Source organism: Euwallacea fornicatus, chromosome 3 (genome assembly GCF_040115645.1).
Source record: "Euwallacea fornicatus isolate EFF26 chromosome 3, ASM4011564v1, whole genome shotgun sequence".
NCBI lineage: Eukaryota > Metazoa > Arthropoda > Insecta > Coleoptera > Curculionidae > Euwallacea > Euwallacea fornicatus.
Genome location: NC_089543.1, coordinates 6502372 through 6520348, shown reverse-complemented (window position 1 = coordinate 6520348; position 17977 = coordinate 6502372). Strand labels below are relative to the sequence as shown.

The window sequence follows — 17977 nt, the reverse complement described above, 5'->3', positions numbered from 1 at the left end:
TCAATTACAAATTTTCTTAGCTTGAACAATTTCTTGAACACCCTATTAAAAGCACCTTTTTCACAAATATATGTTCCATGTCTATATATATTTTTCACTGGACCTTTCTACTTCTAAATGCATTAGTTACCATCTTGCAACAATCTCCATTACAAAGATAACATTTAATAAAGGCCGTAACTAATTAAAAAGTGATGTTTTCTAATAAGTATTCAAAATTGGAGTTAGATCAAAACTATAAATCTTATGTAACTAATTTTAAACAGAATCTGGTTTGATTGGATAATGTAGATATTCAGTAACTCACTTTCAGTTCAATACTTACAAATATTTTCCCTTTTCATGCAGGGAGTAATGAGTGAATCAATTAACTGGGATATGCTTCAGGAACAATATTTTAGTGATGCGTTATATTGTGAAGAATTATCAAAAGCGTGTAAAATAGTGGACGATCCTTTTGCTTGCAATTTAAGCAAAGGTTGGACAGGTTGGTACACTTTGGATGTGTAAGAATCATAATGTGTTATTTGACGTAAACAGGCGTTAATTAAGGAATGCCACATTCTCACTGATTGACCCCTCAATGTATTCTGCTATATATTTCAGCTGAACCTGTAGAAATCAATATTATTTTACATATTTATTTTTCTCATAAAGCATCTAAATAGTCGTAATTTAAACTATTCTGTTCCTAAGTAAAAAAAAAATGAACATTAATATTTATAGATTATCATGACCAGTATGGCATGGACTTAGCTGACGAATTAAAGTCCAGTTACGTGACTCCATACGAATTAGTTAATGTTATCAAAATAAACGGGGGCGAGAGCAGTTGCCGAGCGGTATCATACAAGTCTACACCTGCAAAAGACCACCTTTTATCTAGAATTGAGAATATTAAAAATGTGCCCCCCTTTATTCCTAGTAAAAGCATTACAGAAATGAAGAAAAGAGGTAAATAGAAAAGTTCCTTTAAATAGCTTTGCTAGCGCCGTGACACTGATTGATTTCAGCTAAAGAAGCTCTATGGTTTATGCGAGGAATGATGGACGAATGTACCCATTTGAAGAATTTCTCTGTGCCCATAGATACATCTCTTGTGATATCAATCACTGCCAAAACTGACGGATATGTTCCTAGAAGGGGCGTGTCAAAACTTGACGAGATATGGCCAGGAGCAACCGTTAGGTATTTGGATTGTGGCCACGTGGGAGCATATATTTGGTATAGGAACATTTTCAGGTAAATTTAAATAAGTTTTCGTACAGATATTTAGTTAAAAACTATGTCTCTTTTTGTTTCATTAGAGACGCAATCGTCGAGGCGTTTGAAAAAGCAAAGAAGAAAACGCCCCCCTTGTCGCCAAACATTCATCAAATTTAATTCTATGAAATTAACATTCATGTTCAAAGTGCCTAAAAACAAACCAATAATAATTTTTTCCTGAGATAACCCTGTGAGAATATGGTTGTGATACATTCATAAAATATTGCTGTTTATGGACGAATGTGCATATTTTAAGAATTTAATAAAATAATAGAAAATTTAAAGAACTTTGGTTTTATTTAATTGCTTTATTCATGTTTAACGGAAATAAATAAATAAATATTTGTTTCAATGCAACGGTCATTCGTTTAGAATTTTGTTTAACGTTTAATCGGTCGATTGACCCCTTAAGTACGCCCACCACTATTTGACAAAGAAGAATCACATTTCTAAATACCCATTAAAAACTGAAAAATTTTTAATTCCGTGATGGGATTGAAGTTCAAATGCGTTTGCTAATCCAACACGAATTATTATACCTTAATATGTTTTCTCTATATTATTTAATGGTGTGGAAATTAGCAAAATATGGGGAAAGAATATTTCCTTAACTGTACCCTCTTTGGTCTCTAGTATTCCTTTAAAAAATCAATAATACTAAGGTTCAGAATATTGTACAACTTGGTGGTCTGGCCCATCTAATGATAAGGCTCTAGTTCCGTACAAATACATGTCCAAAATCTGTAAAGTACATTGTGCTACAAAGCGAACAAATGGCTTTACATCCCCCATATTTGCGGATTTCAACGTGTCGTAGTATTTATCTCTGAAAATACGAATAGACATCGTTTTCGTATAAGAATTATTAAATAGAAAACATTGTAAATAATGATATTGGCTCACCTCTGTTCCTTCAAAACCATTACGGGAGGATATCCAGCTTTAAGTAGTATAAGATTCATAACAAGCCTACTTGTGCGTCCATTTCCGTCAACAAAAGGGTGTATATCAACTAGTTTATAATGAGCTAGAGCAGCATATCTTACAGGGTGCATGCTATGGGCTTCCTCTGAATTCAACCAATCTACATAGTTTTGCATGTGGGCAGATATTTCATTATGTGGAGGAGGAACATGGCTACCAACAAATACCTTCAAATGATAATTTCTATTTTTTAACTATTTTACCTAGTTAATGTTATGTTAACCTTTTCATCTCTAAAAACTCCAGATTTGATGGGATCTACATGACCTAAAACTCTCCTATGAATCCCCAGAATTTCTTTAATTCCAATATGTTCAACTCTAGTCAGTAGCTTCACATATTGCATTGCTTTCTCTAGACCCAGAACTTCATTATGCTCTAATAAGCTTTTACCACTGACAACATGCCCTGTCTCTAACACATACCTTAACTGCTCCACTGTCATGGTGTTCCCTTCAATACCAACCTAAAAAAGGTTTTTCCCATCTTACTTATTTAAAATTGTAAAATTGAAGACTTACAGTATGGTAGATATGAAGATAGTAAGCTTGCTTTTTTACAGTGTCAAAATTATCTTGTTTCATTCGTTCCTTCAATACATTTTTTAATTTGTCAATTTCTTCAAATAACTTATGGTCTAGTCTGTCTACTACAGGAGCTGTGCGTTTTCTGTTGGACAAAGCAGCTTGATGATTTGGAGAGTAGGCCAAGGCCTAAATACAGGAACATCTTTAGTATGATAGTTTAAAATTAGTCTACAAAGTGACATTGCCATCATGTATTCCCCTACCTTAAAATATAACTCATCAGCTGTAACGATATCGTGATTTTGCTCCAAAAACTCTCCATACCAATTCAGCACATCTGCGTTGTCTGGAGCCATGGCGTTAGCATGTTCAAACAGTTTCATTGCTTTGCTTTTCTTTCCTGCTATTTTAAATGCCAGGCCCGCCTGGATTGTGTTGTACACTTCAGAATCAGTGCCCATATTCATCTTATTTCCGCTACCATCCCTCATTATTTTGGATTCATCTGATTCAGATCTCAGTGCTGACGTTAGATCATTTAATACTGTATCGTCATGGTGCGACTCTGTACTCAAGGGATAATCAAGTTGATTTCTTTTATTGGCATCAGTTGGAATCAGATCCTCAAATGCTGGAGAATACCAAATCGTTGCTCTTTTATATACGTTAGATACAAGATAAAAGTGCTGGAGTAAACCTAACAAAACACATATCACAGACAAGAGAATTGATATTACCACTACAAAGATATTCATTTCGATTAAGTTTTATCATTCAACTTTCAGTTTCTTTCGAACATATTTTAAAATTAACGTTTTCATCTTTGTTTTCGTTTTCTGCCTACGAAATTTATAGGAAAAGCAACCGCAAATAGTGATGCAACACGACACGACACAACGGTAAGTGGAGTGTTAATGTTTTGATGAGGTTTGTTCGCCCTTTTTCAGAAACGATATCGATCCCGATCAGCTGATTTATAACCAATCGCATTGCACTTTCATTACACCCAACCAATCTGAATCATCCCATATCAGCTGATAAGTGATCAAACCCCAGATTTGCATTTCGGAAAACCCATTGAGACTCACATCTGAAAACCATAGGTAATGTGACATTGACCAGTGATGGTTACCATATGAGTAGCGCATTGGGCCAGAACAGATCTCTAGCTCTTTCCTTTACTATACTACAAAAACGTTATCTTGACGTCAGAGACGGAGTTTCCTATTACTACACTGAGTCACAGTAACGAATAAAGCTGGACGTGGTTCCCTACTCTAATAATTAAAAACACCCCTGTGTAATTAACCCACATGGTGATGTAATTGTCAATGTCAGTCATTGACACGAACCATCACCGTCAATTGCCGTTCATGCCATTGCCAAATTGAAAATTTGGGAGATTGGATCGCTGTGCCTACGAAACGAAGGCAAATTAAAGAGATAAGTGTGTTGTGTCTTGCCGCCTGCCATTTGTGATTTGCGATAATGAAAATATCCTCAGATAAACCTACTTTCATTGTTGCATACGTCTAAAAAGAGGTTTCGCTAAACAAACTGTAACAAAATGTCTGGATTCGACGAAAATCCTTTCGGGGAGCCCACAATAGACAACCCCTTTGCAGTAAGTTACTAAAAAAACCAACACATAAATTCCACTTACATTACGTCGATCTTGTATGCGTGCGTGAAAACGCTCTTTGTGTTCTTGCTTACCTCAAGTGGGTACGTGATTTAAAAATCTAATTCATTTAAAAACTGCTTGAACACTAACAAACACTGAGTACTTGGCGTGTCTGAGTATATCAGAGATCTAAACTGTTACATCTCCAACAAAACACCTACACGCTCAGGTTTCTAATAAACTACCATAATGTAATTTATTATAGATCAATTAAGGAACAATTTGATCAATTTCAGGACCCCTCAGTACAACAAGTTGCAAGGACTGCAAATGCCCAGATTCGCGTTGATGATTATAATCCTTTTGACAACCAGCCTGCTGCAGGCTCCAGAACGGTAAGATATCTTACTTTTTAACAATTATTTTCTATATAATGTAACATTAAAACACTATAATGATCTTATTTGTTACATACGATGTCTTATCTGCTTTTAATAATATCTATATGGTTGATAAGTCTCTATTTGCTATGTATAACCTAATGGATTATTTGATAAATCAAATAACAATGGTTGTCAACAACATCAATGGACTTTAGTTTCTATTGATTCATTAATTTTGACAGTATATAAACATGTCAATATTAAGGCTGTTTTCAGTCCTATCAACATATTAACGAACTCATCTGTTACATATCATAGCAGGAACATATTTAATGGGTTGCTTTTGAACTTAAGAGAGACCAAGAATGCTTACTCAGCCAGCTTCTTTTGGGGGTTTCTTTGCCATTTTCCAACCAGATTTCAGTTTGTCACTTTTCTGTTTTGCTACAGTACGTTGGAGTAGCACCTTCCTCAAATAGTGGACCAGCTATCATGCAGCCTACTGAAGAACCGCCAGCTTATACCAAAACTGCACAGCAAGTGATTCAGCATCAACCAGCAAAACCTGTTATTAACACTGAAGAACTACAGGTAACATACTATTTCTTCTGCAAACGTAAAAAATGGATGAGTGTGGGCTCCTGGGAAGAACTTATTTATAAACGAAAGCGATATTAATTATACAACTTGTTTTGAATTTGTACAGAGGAGACAAGAAGAATTAGAAAAGAAAGAACAAGAATTGGCCAGAAGAGAAGAAGAAATGAGACAGTCTTCATACAACGTGAGACGTAATAATTGGCCTCCGCTTCCCGAACAATGTTGTTTCCAGCCGTGTTTTTATCAAGATATTCAACTTGATATCCCATTAGAATTTCAGAAAATTGTCAGACATTTATATTATCTCTGGATTTGTAAGTTTTCGTGCTTCCCCGCGATGTGATCACTATTTTTATATCGTTTTTTTGTTTTCAGTCCACGGAGTTGTTATGATTAGCAATACGATTGGAGGAATAGTGCTAAAAAATATAACAATTATTGTTGTAGGTATATTGTACACCCTTCTTCTTACACCATTTTCTTATTTGTGCTGGTTCAGACCAGCCTATAAAGCATTCCGTTCAGATTCGTCTTTTAATTTTATGGTGTTCTTTTTTATTTTCTTTTTCCAATTTGTTGTTACCACCATCCATGCAATTGGAATTCCTGGGTCGGGAACCATGTAAGTCGCAATTCTAACATGAGCGAGTAATACTCCAATATATTGTTTCCTGCTTTTCAGAGGAATTTTTACAGCTATTGGAACGTTTGGAAGCTCTGCTTGGAGCATCATTTCGGGACTTATAGCTCTTACTGTTGCTATTGGATTCACTCTTGCAGCCGCAGCGGATTTGTTCATGATCAGTAAGGTAAGTTGTAGATGTAACGATATAGGTGTATCGCCAATACAAGCTTAACACAGCCGTCGGCACCAATATATCCGTATCGGAAAAAGATGTTGTATTGATCGATCATCCTTAAAATTCCGTGGCAAAGTGGCGAAGGAAAAAGTTTTTCCTGGATGCGTCCCCTCCTGATAGAACTGCGACGAAAACAATTGCATTTTCTCATCTTCGGTTTTCTGACTTTCCAGATTCACCGAATGTACCGAAGTACCGGAGCCAGTATGGATAAAGCCAAAAAGGAATTCACGGATGTGGTCTTGGGCAATCAGCACGTCCGAAGTGCTGCAAGTAACGTGGCCGCAGCCGCGGTTCAGTCCCAATTTTCCCAAAACAGTAACACTAACTCTACTAATAACAGATACTAATTACCTAATACTAATTTTAAGTTGTTCAGTATTTTATTAAATTTCCCAATTTAATCATGAAAAATTTTTATTGTTATAATTCATTCATTTTAAAAAAGGAAATTACGATGTTTGGAAATAAAATTAATGACGACTCGGCGCTTCTATTTTTTTTAGGGTTCCATTATGCTGTTTATTGTGATCAGTTATTAGTATGTGTTATAGATATATTATGTACTTTAACGTACATCCTACATCGACTTTTAGGTTGTATATATCTTACGTTAATCTTCGATTAATTATTAACTCTTAACCGTTTAACCAACCACTTTTCATATTGTTAAACATTAATTTACCCTATTAATGTATGCCGCAATATTCTTTCACTCCGTTTAAGAAATATAGACACCTCTAACTATTTTCCAGTAGGTACTTAATGCTCTGGAGTTTTCGGTTCACTCCGTGACTGACTACTTTAAGGCGAGTATATTTAAATCAAAATTGGAATTATTGCTGTGTGAATTACAGAACGTTCGTATCTTATTTATATTTTTTACTCTTAAGTAAAATTACAATACACCGTTGATGCCTGTTATATTTTGTCTTCCTTTGTACCCGTAATTAAAAACCGATGCATTTGATATGGAAACAGGGAGATTAGCTTACGCGTCCATGTCTGTTCCGCGCCAGATTGGCCCAAGTTGGTTTCACTTTCAATTGGGGAGTTGCTCTTCGTCTCGTCTAACAGACCGCAAAAGAAATTACCAGAATAGATGACAACTTCCTAACTGGGGCAGAATTTTGCTTTTGGAGCAGGCGGTGGACTTCCCCGAACGTTCGTGAAACATGCGTTGAAGCAAGGTTTCGTCTCACTAAGCGACGGACGTGGCCAAACTCATAGCTTAGCGGGTCAAACAGAAGGCTGCCGGAATGGCCGTTTTGTTCAAGACGAGAAACACCACCTCAATGAGCACAACTACATTTATTTAACAATAAGATATTTGTATTTTAACAGTAATAAGTATTACGAAGAGAAGAAAACATGTTTCAACACTCAAAAGCTAGGTGTCTAGGTTCTAGATCATATGTCAATGCAAACGCCATAATGATCATAAAACGTAACTAAAAACAGCTGTAGTATCCAACAGCTTTAAACCCAAATACAGGTACCTAAATACTATCTGGTATTTAATATAGACTATCTTACACATATTATATTTTGAATAAACCTTATATATATATAAAAAAAAAAATCACAAATACGTCACGTTTAGAATCTCAAATGCCTTTAAGGAATACTGTTAAATACACAATATATATAGAGAAGTTCCGATAATTTTGGTATTCGTTTTGGCAGCAGCTCGCTTGGAGATGGATGTTAGTACAGACTTTGATTCGTGTTGACGGTGCACGTTGTAACTTAATTATAATTAAGACGATCGACAACCGCGCGTCGTCGACCAGACCTCACACTGATCGTCTGCTTACACATATGCATATACCGTTAAAATTACGTGTTAACATTAAAAGCGCGTAATAAACGCCTTTATAAATTTTTGTATTGTTCACAACATACAATACGCTTTCTTATTCCTCCTCTTCCCAGCGTAGCAGCTCTTCTCGAATCTTTATAGGTATATGGAGTAACCGTTTTTTTCAATTACCACCTAAGCCTAGCGCGGACCTTTTAATTGCAATATCGATTATCACATTTTCAAAGTACAACATTTAAAATTTTACACATAAATAAAATAGAATGTTTCCGGGATATTCTAGATGGAATGGGTGAGTACGGAATGTCAGTCCAATTTTTTCTGGACGCGCCCTTCTCCCCGCTTTCTTATACATTATTGTCTTCGAAAAATCGTTTTCCAATCAACAAAATTCGAAAACTACTAACCGCTAACAATACGTAATTTAAGAAAATTAACTAAAGAAACGGACATACATATAAAGGAACATCGTGTGGAAACGAATGTTGGTGTTCGCCTCTGAGCCGCGTCAAGCCCCGTATAAAATTAAGCCGTAACTGCGTAACTTATCATACAATTACTGACTAGAATGGTTGAACAGTCGACATGTCAAATCATAAAGCTCTACTTTAAATCCGTCTCCTCGTTAAGCATATCTTCAATATCTTTATCGATGTTGTTATCTTTGGTGTCGCTAATCATTTCGTAATCCTGCAACTCCGCTTCCAGTTCTTTCTCCCAGTCTTCTTCTAAGTGAGAGAAAAGGGTAAAGGATAAAAAGAAAACAAAAGGAACAAAAACGATAAAAAGCAAAATTAAAACTGAAATAACGTTTACAGGAATATTGTGTATTTTACTGCAACTTTAATTGTTTTGCAAACAGCAGTGACCACTAGACGTTCAGAGTGAAAGTTTCCTGCCTTTAATATTCTGACGATACTGCTTGGGTCCACACTACATTAAAGATTTTTGTTATTGTAATATTAAAGCCCATTTTCACCTCTGAAACCAATGAATATACCTAAAAAAGCATTTGAAAGGTCCACACCAAATAGATGACGAAATTAGGCAAAACATGCATAATTGCTGATCCAAACTTCTGACGTACCATCGAGCGGTGAAAATGACCGATCTAAAACGTCCCTTGGTTACAACCATCAGTTTAAACCCCTCATCAGGGCGTCTCTATCCCCGCTCTAATTTGTGAGAGTATGCGAATTAAACAAAAACGATATTAACTACTTGCGAGAGGGCCAATGGATCTTTACAATAATCATTTAAACTAGCTGTTATTGAATATATATAGAGCCAATGAAGGAAAACTATCTAACATATCTCTTAAGCACATATTTACTTGATAAATGGAGATATATCCATATCGTCCCTTTAATAAACTTTTTAAACTCTTGTACGATGCAACTCGACACGCTTAAATGCCATAGAGCGTGTTGTTACTTCAACGGTTTGCTAACTAGTTCAATAATAATTATTCTTAATATACAGTGTGTCCCACGTCGACGGTACTTCGGACGTTTACAGAAAACTGGGTTCGTTCTGGAAGCTCATCCAGTCGCGTACAAGCCCTTGGCCTATCGATTCAAAAATATTTTCGAACATTTCCACGTTGCCGCTCATACCGAAAGGTAGCAGCCGCTTTGCGATTTCAAGCAGGACACCCTGTACCTCGGAAACGGGACTTCGACGAAAAATTTCGCTAGCCAGGGATATTCGCTTGATCGATTCAATTTTCTGAACGATGCAACAGCCGGTCTTCCATAAACGCGTTCGCACCACCGAGCGTCGAACACCTCGTATTTATTTCTAATATTCAGCTGTCCTATTGCAACACATAAAGGAGATACACGTCTCATATAACAGTTATCATCTGGTTAGGAGAACGCAAAACAGTAAAATAAATAACCGGAGGATAAAATGAAGTTGTAAAACGAGCAAAACAAAAAGAGTAAATAAAATCGTCGAGGAATGGATTAAAAATAAAAGGTTTTATTGAGAGGACTAGTGGGGGAAGCAAATGTAACGTTGATCTTCTTTTAGGCTGGGGAAAAGTAAAAACAGGAAACTAACACATTGATAGATAACTCCAAATCGATCATAACTACCTAATTTTAGATCATTTTAGAACTTAGAAAACGAAGCATGAGGTGGGGCACTTATGTATGCCATGGTGTTTTTTTCAGTTGGGTCTCACCAAAACGAGCATCTATTTGTTAGTTTTGGCAAAACATTAGGAACTTCTTAATTTAACGGGTAAAAAGCCCTTTTTTCCATTTCTGGTTTCATCGAAGGTGAGATCGACTTGATTGGGCGATTGAAGAGAACCTAAAGCTTTTTAATTCGATTACAACCATGATTATTATTGCAAATAAATGCTCGTTTCAATGGCCGATATTTACCACTCAAACACTTACACTGAGAGCATACCAACTTACCATTTATGTGCTTCGATCCTAACGCTAGCTTTTTCATTCCCTCGTTAACTTCATCTAAGTCTTCTTTATTGGCAATTAGGGTATCAGACACAAACTCATGCTCTTTTTCTTTTTTATCTACTTAACGGAAAAAGTACAACCATTCAAAAAATGTAACGTTTGACTATCTACTATGGTAGATGGGAGGCAACAGAAAATAAATAGAATTTTTAAGGTAAAACTCTGCTGGCGAATTTGTAGCGCAAAACCTAAGTAACCCGCCAAGATTCTTATTATCATTTATCGTTTTTGTATGTGCAAAAATGAGGATTTATTCGTGAACGTGGCGAGAAGCGAAGAGTACGAGAAAAAAGCATTTGTCCTGATTTGATAAACTCTTTAACACAACAGGGGTGCATAATTGGATTTTACACACTTTTTATCAAATTTTTAAACAATTCTAAACTCTACGAGTTCCCAACAATTTTATTGAACGTTTTCTTCGCTTCTTCGAAGTTTACGTTGTCCAGCCCCGCTGGAAGGACCTTGTATGCCTACACATGTATATGTATTGAAACAGTGACATACACAGACATATGATATACTAGGTGTGTTCGATCAGCCAACAAATAAGAAAAGAAAAACTAAAAGCCGAGGTCATCCAGGCGATTGCACTACAAACCGCAACAATATTTAAAGATATTAAAACTTTTGCTTGGCTACACGATGACGACATTATTACTTACCTATAGGCTGCGCAGAAGATGTGACACTACCGGTCTGATTATCACCCTCTCTTGACATAAACGACAGCTCATTGGCTTGACAGATTAGGCTTACGCGATAGAAATAATTTTTCCAAAACTCCTCCTCGGATATTCTGGAATGACAATCACGCACTGAATCAAAAGCAAAGAATAGCCTCGGCGCTACGTACATTTTAGGCACGAGCTCGTAGCGCATCTTTTCCAAATTCGGATCTTGTTCCATTATGGCCATGGCGATGGGGAACGAAACTTCGTAATCGAATTGGAAGTCAACGCCGGCGGGCGGTGCCCGAACAAAATTCCTATTGAAAAACAGAATTTGAATATTTAGATCTGAATAATCGACCGGCAAAGTTGCTGACATATCAGGAACGCAACTTCGGCGGATAATCTGATGAGGACAAACATTGTAGATTTTAATTTTCATTTTTAATGAGTAAACATCGACGACGCGGAAATTTGGACGGAGTGAAACGATCGGAGATTAGCGCTTTTGCGGGTCGGAATGATCAGTCTTAATATTCGTCCCTTATGATCAAATCTTCCATTTTACCTTCTGTCATTTGATAAGCTGAGACATTCTTCCTTCAGGCTCTCTTCGTTTGCACACCCTGCCCATGGTGGAAGGGCGGTTGAACTGGAATTAGCTTTACCTTTCACAAAAGCTTCTTGCTCCTTGTTAAATTCACCTAGGATATTCTGACAAAGAATCGACATTAGTATAGTAGATTTAACATTTCAGATGAATACCAGCACAAGGAATCATTCCCTTGTAATTCCCATTAACTCCAGACAGATCTCGAGTAAATCATTCAAGGGCTGACATACACGAATCGTTACAACATCAACATTGGATCACTTACGTTAATCACATGTATTTTTGATCCGGCTTCAGTAACAGTTTTCCCAGCTTTGTTGACTGCAGAATACAAGAAACTTCCGAATGATTTAGCTCCAGCTAAGGCCTTACTTTGTACTGAAATAAAGGCAGTGTTGATAGTACGTTTTAGCAACATTGTCATACACATATTGTCAAACATCTAGAACAGGTATTTGAGGACTGTTCCTCCTAAATCAAAAAAAGGCTTAACTCTGGAAAAAACATAAATCGCGAAGAGTCAATTAAAGATACCTTTGAAATAGAAAGAAGAAACACATACATATGTCAAGGTACGATTAAATATTAGAGAGGAAAATGCCACATACATCAAGAACCTAGAACAAAAACCTTCACGTACCATTTCCGAATTGACCTCCGTTTTCTTCAGTTGGTGACTCAGCAAGGGATTGCGGTCCTGAGTCTGCTCCTCCAGTAGCACTAAAATTCCTACATTAGGTTTTTTTATATACCATTTTTTAATTGAACACCTAAACGCAATTTATTATGCCTGAAAGAAGAACTTAAGAAGATACCTCTAATCTTCCATGTTTATTAGTGTCTTTAGGGGTGTCCTGTCTAAGAAAATGGATATGGAAAAGGAAAGATTGAATGGCCGGCAAAATACCCCAATCTGAGAGTTGGAGTTTTTTTTTTTGGATAATGTAAGCACAATATATTTTGTTTGAATAGAGAGTTCCGTATCTTTTGGTCGCCTTAAACTGGCTTAGCATTGAATTGCTTTTCTATAAAGAAAAAGTGAATTATCACGATAAATTTCCTTCCAGAGATCATCAACTGAAATCAGTAAATCAATTATAAACAATTCATAAATTCAAGGAATGTTCATGGAAGAAAAGCAATTTAAACCATTAGTGATCGGCAATTTCAGATAATCAAATATCAGCGGCCACATGGGGAATCTATGCAGAAAATATTTACTATGAAATTTTCGGAATGTAGGTGGACACATTCCATGCCCTTCCAAAATTAGGAAAACACGCGCTTTTCACACATAATACAATTGCGTAAAGGTGATAGGAGGCAGGTTAAATTTAATAATTACCTTGAATTATCGTCGTCATCTTTGGGCTCTCTAACTGGATCTGCTGCTATAGGCGAGCCAGTGTCGGCTGCCGGGTTCTCGTGGCCAACAATTTCTGAGCCCCCATCGTGATCTCCTTTTCGCAGCTTTGGTATGCTGGAGCCCAACCAACCTCCAATGCCCTCAATTTGATTCTTAACATTGGAAAACATTTCTAGACGGCTGCCTCCAGGGTTTTTGGTGGGGCTACTGAGGATAAAGAGTGAATTACCTAATTATAGAATAAGGAAAGCTCTGGGAGCCTGCTTGGGGAAATGTAATTTACAGGAGATGATCAAAACACATGCTTATGTATGGTACTTTCCACTTTTATGCATTTTGACAACGAAGGTTTATGTCTCAGGAAGTCCAATATGCTGTGGAAAGTGCCCTTCCCCTTTCAAAAATCAAAATGGTCCTTAGAAAAACGGGGTAAAACGTAGAAAAGTACTTCATTGAATGACGTTATGTAGAAAATCACGCTCAAGAGACATTTTCTTGTATTTAAAATAAAAAAATATGCAAAATAGATCGGCCACTGTGCAGTTAAAAAAAATTATCATTCACATTGGCAAAACAGCGACCAAGAAAACAGCAAAAATAATGGACAAAAGGATAATTGGAGCTAATCATGAGGAACATCAATGGGAAAAGGTATTTACCAAAAACTGTAAATGGGTAGTCCCGGCAATGTAAAAATTACCGAAATCTGACAGAAATAAACTGAGACAATTGCCAGGAAAATCACAGGGAATTTTAAAGAGCTTTCAACAACAGTGAGGCAATTAATAAAGAAGAATGCTGCCTGGAAAAACTTAAGGGAATATTGAGGCTCTCATGAAAAAATAGGTCAACATCCTTACATGCCCTCCTTTGCTTCTGGAGTAAGTAGGGTATTGTTCTCTTCAGTAGGAGTAGGCACCTTTTCTTCAGTTTCTCCCTTCACACTCCCCATCCAGGAGCTCACTTGGTTGCTTAATCCAGAAAACATGATTCACTAGTTTGGTAATTTATCTTCTAAAAACTGAGATTTCAGTCAGAAAGTTGTATGTTTGGAAAAGGGTCCCGAGAGATTTAGAGTCTTACGACGGAGAAATGTCTATGCATACTATAACAATTCGGATTTATGTTGTTTATAGCAAAACAACTAAATGGTGAAGTCGCTGAATTCGCGTATTGGGATATCGTGGATTTGGACAAGCGATTATCAATTGTCATGGAATTACGCCTGCGCATTCATATCACTCATTTGTGACCAATCAAAGAATTTCATTGACCGATAAAGGGTATGGTGGAACCGCGGAAAGAGCGGTGTTGCCGGTTTTCTTTGCCGATTTGCCTGGGGGAAAATTGGGGCTTTAAACCAGGACCGGGCTCTCCGATCAGCCATTCGTAAGATGTCATGTAAAATATAGGGTGTTGCAGAATTTCGAGGTAATATTTAAGATTTTTATTCTATTGTAGATAATAAAGAAAAAATGTCATATAAGCAAGTGTCCGATCTCGATTGGTACTCAAGTTACAGTTTTTATTTTATTGTACTTGGTCAATTGGAGATAGAGCTTTCAAATTTTATATGAATATTAAGTAATAGGTACTGCGTAACACAAGAATAGATTGCCTCCAACTATTATACAGGATAATGTATTTTCTGAGATCTTGATCCATAAATCCCTTACAAAAATTTGTACGTCACTAGTCAACTTTAATATTTTTTTAAATTCTGCAATCTATTACCTAAATTTGATCTTTCTTGATTTTTCTAAGAGATTTTTTGACCAAGATCTCAAAAAATACATTACCCTACATAGTAGTTGGAGGCCATTTGCTCTCGTATTGAGCAGTACCTGTTAACTAGTACACAGATAAAAACCAAAATTTTCCTTAAATGTTTACACTCTGTAAATCCGCTACTGATCGAGAATCGTACACATGTTTATATGAACTTTTTTTATTTTGTACTAGAGAAATCATGCGTCAAATGGTGCAGCGCAACTCTAGATCACCCGGTATATAGATGAAATAGCACTCCTTTTATGTGAACTAAGTGGTAAATTTACAAATCTGTGTCCAAAGGTTTTAATATAAATCAATTGAACGAGCTTTTCTATTTTATTCAACCACTTACCGCACCAAATCTTATCTCCCTATAACCCGTCCCTGCATTTAACCAAGCTAATGTCCATCAATTTTTCTCCTATAACGGAAACAAGGCAACAACGTTGCCAGGAATATCTATAGTGGAAGCGTATATAGCTTACTGAGGGTCGTGCTTGCATTTATCAAGGTCATTTGAAAATCAAGGGCCGTAGATTTGACATATTACAATAATCTGACCCAGACCCAATTTGCATGATCACGTGCTTTCATGGGTACATGTACGATTACCTTAAGCCACACGCGTTCAGTTCGATCAATTTCCAAAAACGAAACTACTTTTCTGGGTGGAGTAAAACAAGTGATATACAGGGTGTTCGCTTCTAAAACTTTTATGTTCACATGCTATGATTGCCGAGATCTCCCTGGTTGGGCCATAGAAACAGAGACCTCGTGTAAAAAATTGTTTATGATTTCTATTGTTATTTTCCTCTAAAAATTTGGTCACAAATGCCTGATTTCTAAATCTGTAGGCGGTGGCCTGAAAGCAGCGTCCCACGCATCGCTATAAAATCGTCAATTCAAGTTCGTTTTGAATAAGATTATGGACTGATAGCTCGAAAATTCCGAAAAACAACCATTAGGTCTAATACGTTGCCGTTTCGAAGAAGCTTTACGACTCCGATACCGCCTACAAAAAAAAAAATATAAAAATTCTCAGCCGCTTCAAGCCCCTGATGAAAATAGACAGTTTTGCCATTCAGATTTGCTCCCTGACTTCTGCGCACAAAGATAATGATATCACGAGACCATCTACAAGTTTGAACCAGCCAAGGCTGTGAATGGGCAGATGCACAGATCGATGGTTCTTTGCAAGAGCGCTGTTCAAAGTGCAGTTTATTCACCGTGATTTAACGAGATCAGAATTTCCTCGAGTGATCTCATCGAACCTGTTCCGAGGTGTGCTGGATCTCAGAGTTATTAATCGGTATCTACGTGCGTTTATGCGTAGGTTCACCTTCAATCGAAAAAGATGGCGGACCGCCGGCACTGGTGGAAGAATGGTTCGGTACCAACGTAGTTCGGTACCAACTTAGCGGCGGGGGACGGGGTCTCCGTCCGACAGTACTCGCCTCGCCAGCACTTACCTTACCACTTCCACAGTACCAACAAAAACGAGATTTCGAGTCTTTTAGTTAGCGGGCGCAGTAAACGCGAAGAATCGAAAATCGTTAGTGGCTTGAAGGTAAATTTCAACAAAAAGGCACGTCCAGCGAGACACCTGTCGTCCCAGCAGTTTTACTTGTTCGAGAGCTGTCGAGTTGAGCTTTTTCTGGAACCTCCATGTTTGACCTTTCGCTCGAATAGTGCATTGGTGTGGCAACCAGCCTTGGATCTGCAAACCTCCATATAATGTCTACCGAGAAGCTCAATGGGAACCATCCTAAAGCGCGCCTATGCCACATTCGGAAGGTGGATTACTTCGATGGGTACGGATTCAATCTGCACGCGGAAAAGGGTAAACCCGGGCAGTACATAGGCAAAGTTGACGAGGGGTCCCCTGCGGAGGCAGCTGGTTTGAGGCAGGGGGACAGGATCCTAGAAGTAAACGGGGAAACTATCGGCGACAAGACCCACAAACAGGTAGTCGAATTGATCAAGCAGCACGCGGATGAAACCAAGCTGCTCGTGATAGACCCTGAGGATACCTCCGTCATTCCCATCCACACCACCGAATCCATAAAGAACGGTGGGAGTGAGTCCAAAGGAGGAAAGCAAGAGAACCACTACTCCAACACCAACAACCACAAGAAGGAGGAGAATGGAACCCTGAATCTCAGCATGACCGCTGCGGAGCTGCGAGCGAAGTTGGCCGCCAGGAAGAAGTTCGATCCTAAGAAAGAGGCCATGGACTTCAAGCAGAAGTTCGACATCGTTCAGAAGTTATGATGTGCTTAGTAGTGCTTAGTGCCAGCAGATCAAGTACTTAGTAAGTGTCGCGTCTCGTTTTCGCTGATCTAGTGATATTATTTTATTTTTATGGATAACTCGCATGGAGAACGTTTCACCAATTAAATATGCACACTTGTACATGGATCTGGCCTCCGGCAAGGGGCCGCATATTTTACAATACAAAACAAGCTGTTATTGTCTTTTAACTTGTTGTTAAGATGCTTCTCGTTCAGGCAGAAACGCTTTCACTATCTCGAACTTCGTTACTGAGTGAGGTAAACAGTTAATTAATTTCAAATCCCCACAGTTCGTTGTGTATTCGCTGCCTGATGTCGCATGTTCTAATGGGCAGAAGTGACTTTAATAATGAACATTTTATTAACAATTTAAATGTATTTTTTTTCCGATTAATTGAGGAGTAGCGGGCTACGCGATTTATTGAATTTTATTCGTATAAATTATAAAAAGAAATACAAACTTATTATAAATTGTTTTAAAGGAGTTTTATTTAACGCGAGTGACTCGATCGGTCCGATCGATTCGATTAATTTTGCTTTATCGACGATCCGACCGAATCGTCGAGCGGCTGAACCCGCACGGGGCGAATTCGCCGAAGACCAATGGGGCAACCACGCAAAAAGTGAAATCAGCTCTTGTTCGTATGGTAAATCCCGCAAGGCGCTCCGAGTGTATTTCTCGCTCTTTAAGTAGCAGTTTAACTAATT

The 17977-nt window shown here is 37.6% G+C and overlaps 5 protein-coding genes across 15 annotated transcripts in view; 3 read left to right on the top strand and 2 right to left on the bottom strand.

The window, feature by feature from the left end:
- The window catches only part of LOC136350462 (protein ABHD18), a 142742-nt gene extending 141189 nt beyond the window's left edge, over nt 1–1553 (top strand). For all 5 annotated transcript variants that reach the window (XM_066302182.1, XM_066302183.1, XM_066302186.1 and 2 more), the window contains 4 exons: nt 349–487; nt 727–954; nt 1014–1242; nt 1308–1553. In XM_066302182.1, the coding sequence (XP_066158279.1) occupies nt 349–487; nt 727–954; nt 1014–1242; nt 1308–1383 (672 nt within the window). In that variant the 3' untranslated portion in view covers nt 1384–1553. The remainder of the gene's footprint in view (nt 1–348; nt 488–726; nt 955–1013; nt 1243–1307) is intronic.
- Nucleotides 1545–3799, bottom strand: Fic (FIC domain protein adenylyltransferase). Its single transcript, XM_066302187.1, has 5 exons — nt 3041–3799; nt 2772–2963; nt 2474–2716; nt 2170–2417; nt 1545–2092 (listed from the first exon to the last, which is right to left on the bottom strand). The coding sequence occupies exons 1-5, from the start codon at nt 3530–3532 to the stop codon at nt 1924–1926; spliced, it is 1344 nt and encodes a 447-aa protein (XP_066158284.1). The 5' UTR covers nt 3533–3799; the 3' UTR covers nt 1545–1923.
- A 325-nt stretch (nt 3800–4124) lies between these two features.
- Nucleotides 4125–7168, top strand: Scamp (secretory carrier membrane protein). The gene is made up of 7 exons (XM_066302196.1): nt 4125–4401; nt 4698–4796; nt 5235–5375; nt 5491–5698; nt 5760–6006; nt 6067–6193; nt 6418–7168. Exons 1-7 carry the CDS (start codon nt 4345–4347, stop codon nt 6592–6594), a joined length of 1056 nt encoding a protein of 351 aa, XP_066158293.1. The 5' UTR covers nt 4125–4344; the 3' UTR covers nt 6595–7168.
- A 372-nt stretch (nt 7169–7540) lies between these two features.
- On the bottom strand, nt 7541–14668 carry Sap47 (Synapse-associated protein 47kD). 7 transcript variants are annotated; one of them, XM_066302191.1, is made up of 9 exons: nt 14066–14668; nt 13185–13409; nt 12480–12568; nt 12105–12217; nt 11795–11940; nt 11412–11543; nt 11221–11354; nt 10496–10615; nt 7541–8794 (listed from the first exon to the last, which is right to left on the bottom strand). In XM_066302191.1, exons 1-9 carry the CDS (start codon nt 14191–14193, stop codon nt 8670–8672), a joined length of 1212 nt encoding a protein of 403 aa, XP_066158288.1. In that variant the 5' UTR covers nt 14194–14668; the 3' UTR covers nt 7541–8669. The 7 variants fall into 7 exon arrangements, with proteins under 7 accessions (XP_066158288.1, XP_066158290.1, XP_066158285.1 ...); XM_066302193.1 differs by having other exon boundaries at nt 12480–12559; nt 14066–14666; XM_066302188.1 differs by having other exon boundaries at nt 13185–13412; nt 14066–14661.
- A 1450-nt stretch (nt 14669–16118) lies between these two features.
- Nucleotides 16119–17750, top strand: LOC136350466 (Na(+)/H(+) exchange regulatory cofactor NHE-RF2). Its single transcript, XM_066302197.1, has one exon. The coding sequence runs from the start codon at nt 16713–16715 to the stop codon at nt 17247–17249; it is 537 nt and encodes a 178-aa protein (XP_066158294.1). The 5' UTR covers nt 16119–16712; the 3' UTR covers nt 17250–17750.
- Nucleotides 17751–17977: the final 227 nt, after the last annotated feature.

Excerpts from the sequence above, each read along its gene's own strand:
- Fic (XM_066302187.1), bottom strand. The coding sequence starts at position 3,532 with ATGAATATCTTTGTAGTGGTAATATCAATTCTCTTGTCTGTGATATGT. Across the intron at positions 2,964-3,040 it reads CTGATGAGTTATATTTTAAG|GCCTTGGCCTACTCTCCAAA; the intron begins GTAGGGGAATAC and ends TCCTGTATTTAG. Across the intron at positions 2,093-2,169 it reads ATGGTTTTGAAGGAACAGAG|AGATAAATACTACGACACGT; the intron begins GTGAGCCAATAT and ends TCGTATTTTCAG.
- Scamp (XM_066302196.1), top strand. The coding sequence starts at position 4,345 with ATGTCTGGATTCGACGAAAATCCTTTCGGGGAGCCCACAATAGACAAC. Across the intron at positions 4,402-4,697 it reads CAATAGACAACCCCTTTGCA|GACCCCTCAGTACAACAAGT; the intron begins GTAAGTTACTAA and ends GATCAATTTCAG. Across the intron at positions 6,007-6,066 it reads ATTCCTGGGTCGGGAACCAT|AGGAATTTTTACAGCTATTG; the intron begins GTAAGTCGCAAT and ends CCTGCTTTTCAG.
- Sap47 (XM_066302188.1), bottom strand. The coding sequence starts at position 14,193 with ATGTTTTCTGGATTAAGCAACCAAGTGAGCTCCTGGATGGGGAGTGTG. Across the intron at positions 12,569-13,184 it reads GATGACGACGATAATTCAAG|GAATTTTAGTGCTACTGGAG; the intron begins GTAATTATTAAA and ends AACCTAATGTAG. Across the intron at positions 11,355-11,411 it reads TACGAGCTCGTGCCTAAAAT|AATATCCGAGGAGGAGTTTT; the intron begins GTACGTAGCGCC and ends TTGTCATTCCAG.
- LOC136350466 (XM_066302197.1), top strand. The coding sequence starts at position 16,713 with ATGTCTACCGAGAAGCTCAATGGGAACCATCCTAAAGCGCGCCTATGC.